This window comes from Acanthisitta chloris, unplaced genomic scaffold, assembly GCF_000695815.1.
Source record: "Acanthisitta chloris isolate BGI_N310 unplaced genomic scaffold, ASM69581v1 scaffold13987, whole genome shotgun sequence".
Classification (NCBI taxonomy): Eukaryota; Metazoa; Chordata; class Aves; order Passeriformes; family Acanthisittidae; genus Acanthisitta; species Acanthisitta chloris.
Window position 1 is genome coordinate 26,909 of NW_008681022.1, and position 5,593 is coordinate 32,501.

A 5,593-nucleotide genomic window follows, 5' to 3' on the forward strand; every position below is an offset into this window, starting at 1 on the left:
AAAAAAGGAGCAGGGTGCTAGGAGGGAAGAACATTCCTCTCAGCCTAAGTATTTCTATAGAAGTCATGGCTCTGTTTAATTCTAAGAAGTCAATGTATGTGTCTCTGAGGCCTCCCTCAGCATAAATGCTAACTTGCCAAAGAAACAGCCTGCATTTTCATGGTAAAAAGCAAGTTACACAGCTCTTCTGGAAGGCAGCTCTCATATATGTAGTGCCTAAATTATTCTCAGGGAATATCAATGTACAGGGATCAGTAAGAGTCAGTGTCTCTATTGTGCTTAGCTCTGGCAGTTGCATGCTATCATCTGTAGCTTACTGGGCTCATGTAGATTGACTCCAATCATTCCTATGTCTAGTTTGCTACGAAGTACAATGAGTACTCAGGGTGCTCTCTCTCCTTACTATTAATTTCATCTTTGTCCTGGACATCTGTCTTAGGCTTCCCCTGCTCGTCGGGTTCTTTTTCTCGTTTGTGTTTACATTGTTTGTTTTTACCATCCTTCTTCCCCTGGTTGTCACTCTTTTCTTCTGTTTTGTCAGGTTCTTCAGATTTATTTGCTCTGCTTTCATGTTTTTCCCCTTCCATGGTCTTCTGATCGACACAGCCTTCTGAGTCTGGACTTTTTTCTATATAAATCAAAAGTAACCAAGATTTAATTAACTAAAATTTATTCTCCTCTTTTCTTTAGAAATATTTTGAGGAAAAGAAGGTAGTCCTAAGTCTTGAGCTTTCCAAGAGCATTGACCATCAGTGTTTTACTTAAGTTAGGAACACAACAGTCAGAACCATCTAGTTTAAATTCTGCTTCACAGTGTCAAAATCTGATATTTAAGGAAGATGACCGACAGTTTTGCAGTTATAGATCAGAGTAGAAGCTCCTGACTAATATTAGGTACATGTTGTACATTTTGTTCATGCAGCTCTAGACCAAATTCTTCACCATATGAAGAGAAAGGCTGTACAAACATTTCCTGAACTTATAGGGAGAGAGAGGAAAAAAAACATAATTAAAATGTTAAATGAAAAGCAAACTGCTAAATTACTACTTAGATTAAGAGACTAGCACTAGGCCAGAATGAACGAGTTTCTGGCTTTCCAATTTGATCTTGCTGCCACAAAGGCAAACAGTTACATATAATCACTGACTGGGTCAGGCTTGAAGCAAGAACAGTGATGCAGGAAGCAGGAGCCCCTGAAGGAACTGTTGAAATAACACAAATTCAGGCTGGCAGTCTAGAGTGAAACTAGCATGATTTTAATTTATCAGGTGGTCTGCAACTTACTTTTGTTGTGAAATTTCACCATAACTTTCTGCTATAAGAAATTTTAGCCCATAAAACTGTCTAAAATTACCTGGTGTACAAATAGCAACATGAACAATTTCATTGCAACACCTAAAAGGGCAAAGTGGGGGATACATAAGTGCACCAATAGAAGTAAATTTTTAAAGTACCAAGATAGTTTACCAGTTTAGCTTGATTTTCAGCTCTGAATTTACATTATCTGACATTTTCCTATCCAGTTTTCCTCTCAATACATTAACCTGCTACAATAAATTAAGAAAATGTTCAGTATTATCCTTGAAGGAAAGACAGGAGTTGAGAAAAGTTCTGCAGCTGCTGAGCCACTGTAGAGTGTTAATTCTTCAAATGTCCCTTCTTCAAATATCTTCAACTGTCCCTGCTTGAGAAAACCCCAGGCAATCTTTTGGGGTTGGAGGATGGAATAACTATCAGCACACTTAGTTTAGATGAGATAATAATAGAATAATTTAGATCAGAAGTGGCTTTCAAAGATTTACAGTTCAATCCTCAAAAAAAAGGCCAATTCAGGTCACAGCTACTATCTCCAAAAATCCTCACAAACCTTTCTGAGTAACCTGTTCCAGTGTTCCAACCACCTTCACAGTTAATATATTTTTTCTTATATTGAATCAGAATTCCTGTTTTTCAGTTTACATCCACTGCCTCTCAGGCTTCCAAAAGACATATCTGAGAAGTCTAGATCTATCTTAGCTTTCTCTCTCAAGGCTGAGTAGACCCAGCTCTCACAGCATGTCATGTTATATGCTCCAGCTACTAATCAAGCTTTACTGAGCTTATTCAAGTTGGTACAAGGGTGGCATAAATTATGATCTTGCTTAGAAACTGAAAGTAAACAGACAAAAATTAGTGTCAAACTAAATAAAAGATAATCAAGTTTAGAAACATGGGGAACCTCAGTGTAAATAACATAAACATTTCATGAATGTTATGTTGAGCAATAAAATCTCCTAGAATGTCTCAAAAGATGTTGGGAAGAGAGTGGGGGGTTGATGCTGCTTGCTAGCCAAAGCTTTAAAGGCTGTCAGATGGAACAGTGACTTACCTTTAATAACTAATAATAGCAGGCCTTTCCAAGTTCAAAGGTACCTGCTGAGATTCCCAGTGTAAGCCTGTCTCTCATTTTTGCAGCAGCCCAGGTAATGGAAATGTTAAGTAGTCGCATTTAAGCAGATCAGTGAAGTAATTTCTAAACACCAAAGTTCTAGAAGAACTCACCATCAGTGGCTGCTTTTGTCTCAGTTTCTGGGTTTCTAGAGCCAAGCCAGTAAGAAGCCAGCACAGGAAAATACCAAGGCTGTGGTAACCCATAGTCCCCTAAAACAAAAATAAAAGTGCACTTCATAACCTCATTCCTCACTAGGCGCAAATTCATCTAAGCAAAGTTCTAGTGTTGCATATCAGAAGGTCAAACCATTCATCAAGTACCTGACAGAACAGATTTTGTTCACAGATTATTTTTTTCTTTTGGACAGCTGTAAAATATTCAGAAAATATGTGATGCGATTGTCCTTATTTTGCCTTAAGTAGAATGTGGTTTCATTTCAGAATGAAGCTACTCCCTACATGGGGACAATCTTACCAACCAGACAGCAGCTGAACTGCTTCAGATGGGATGCTTCAGCCTCACTCAGGGATTTTCTTTTAAGGCCCTCTTAACGCTTGAGGGTTGACATGAGTGAAAAGCTTTTTATATTCACTCACACTTATTGCCCTGGGCCTGGATACACAACTGGTAATGAGAAAAGAAATTCTGACTGGTATTTCAGCACACAGCCTTTCAAGAAAAGGGGAATCCTCTTCTTAAGAAAAAACAGGCTTTTTTGGTCACAGGTTAAGTCAGTTTGGAAAAGAGAAAGTACAGTAACATTACCAGTTCTTGTCAGGCTAGATCAGAGTTAGAGCAAGTCAACACTGCTTTCCTGGATCATATTGATTTATAGAATGCAGGAATTTGAGATGCTATGTTTACAGCTGGCATCCTTGTGAACCCAGATGTTATTGGCCTTGTGCTACTTATATAAAATCAATTTGTGATGGCCACTGAAAGATGTTCAGTTTTTCTATTGTGAAAACCACTGTTTATGAACGTGTCTGCTTATTTCTGAATCAACAAAACTGACCCTACCACCTGTACTCCTATTCATGCACACAAATGCTCTGTCTGCATCCACAGTTTGCCTTCACTTGTTATGGACTCAGTTATACTCCTCTGAATCTGGTGCCTAAAACAACAGCTTCTGATTCAGGATGAATGCAAAACCCAAGTGAAATTCATTACGGATCAAAATGCTCAAACACCTAAGGGACCAGTGTGCCAATGGGAGATTGGCTGCAGAGCAAACTTGGGCAGGAGCAGAACCATAAGGTTCAAAGGATTATGCAGGGGACTCATATAGTAACCTCAAAGACTACAGCATTGATTTGGTAGGTTTGCATGCATGTGACAGAGAAATGCTATGAGAAATTCTACAGAAGCAGAGGAGCAGAAAGCCAAGGAGACACTCAGAGCAAACACTGAGAGGAAGTGAAGCTAATACCTAGAAGCCCTTAAAGGTGTTACTTCTGTGTAAAGTACTGACAGCAAAAAACCAATTTGTATCTATGGATGAAGAAATCCTGTTGTTTAATTCCTGCCACATTCATGGAAATAGTACATTTTCCATTCTACTTTAAATAAATGGAGTTGCAGAAAAGTAAAAAAAAAAAGTAATCTGCCAAGAACACACTCTGGAACTGCAGTTTACATGCAGGAGTAATAAATTGAAGAAAAGAAAGCTCACTTGCTTGCACAGCATAAGAGTTTGCATTTATTATAACAATATTCAATACGAAACAAGATAACCATTTAAACTACAAGGACAAACCATTTCCTCACAAAGAAAGTTCCAGAAGTTTGTAACTGATAAAAAAGAAAATCCCTTTGTGAACTCACACTAAAACCAAGATTCCCATTTAGGAAGCAAATATAAATCCACACAGGAACTTTCACAACTGCCTAGGACACAGTACATGTCTTAGGGAATAGTACCATCCTCTAAGAAACAGTTTGTCTAATGCGGCCATAGTGTATATGTGAACTAGAACTGATATTTTTATATTTTTAAAAGTTAAAAGGAATCTCATTAGAAGTAGTTGAAACTTATCAGAAGAAAAATAGATACACAAATTGGATTATAACAGGTGATATTTCTGTAGATTTATTTTCCATTTAAATTTAAAAAAAAAAAGAAACCAGAAATTGCATCCTCCTTTTTACCCCTTCCTCCTTTTTCTTTCTTTTCAGAAATAAAATAGGAGAAAGGGAAAAGAAAGACAGAAAAGTGGAAGTCCTTAATAAACCAGTGGTGCTAAACTGGATAAAATTTATGGCCTACAATGCCAAATGAATTTTTTCTGGCAGTTAATTGCTCAGAGACCAATTAGACTAACACAGTTTACAACAACTACCACTGCTTTGTATGAATAAGAAACTGACATACCTGGAAAAACGTTGTCAAGATACCAAGAAAGTATTCCATAGAGAAAAGCATCAAAAAGCATCATGTTAATGGAAAAAAGAAAACTATATTCATCTCCTTCCAAGGGACTGGTTCTGATGTTATCCCACTGTAGGCCGAGGCCTTGTTCTTCATAGCGTGACAAGTATTCTGTTCCAAAACCAAAAGCTACTTGAGAAAGCAAACTCTGGAATAAAGGAAACATGACACTCAACTCAGACAGGGGGACATTTTGTAAAAGAAAAAGACCTAAAGGGTCTGGACTTCAAAACTTGATAATGCCCAATAAATGACATGGGAAAAGTGGTTTCACTTTTATATTGGCCTGTAATGTTTAATCCTGTGAATGAAAGTACCCGTAAGCACTATTTAGACATAACAGACTGAAATCAACTTTGGCTGTACTTTCTTTAGCTACTAGGTAACCCCTACAGATTGTTCTTTTTATTAAGGTCTCTGTTCAGACAATACTATAAATGCTTCTAGAAATTCACAGTGTACACCTTTGCCTATCCTGGAGAAACAAAATATATTCTGAGTGTATGGGGCAGGGCCACTATGAGTAACAAGACAGAAAGTACACCAGATGCTCAGGATAAGGAAAATCACAGCCATCCCTTCCCCTGTCATGTCTGCTAGCTGGTTCTCACACAGCAAAACTAATAAACGAATCGAGTATCCAAACATCCTCTTCAATGTTGCATTGCAAAAGCAGAGGAAGAATTGATACAGTGCTGTTTCACAGGACATGCAGTCTAGTCAGGAATGC

At 37.8% G+C, this 5,593-nt stretch overlaps 1 protein-coding gene across 1 annotated transcript in view; it reads right to left on the reverse strand.

Moving 5' to 3' along the window:
• ABCA4 (ATP-binding cassette, sub-family A (ABC1), member 4) overlaps positions 1–5,593 on the reverse strand; it is a gene marked incomplete at both ends in the record, with an annotated part of 49,251 nt that overhangs the window by 26,632 nt on the left and 17,026 nt on the right. Inside the window, 2 exons of the mRNA XM_009077946.1 lie at positions 2,543–2,641; positions 4,807–5,011. Coding sequence (XP_009076194.1) covers positions 2,543–2,641; positions 4,807–5,011 — 304 coding nt within the window. The remainder of the gene's footprint in view (positions 1–2,542; positions 2,642–4,806; positions 5,012–5,593) is intronic.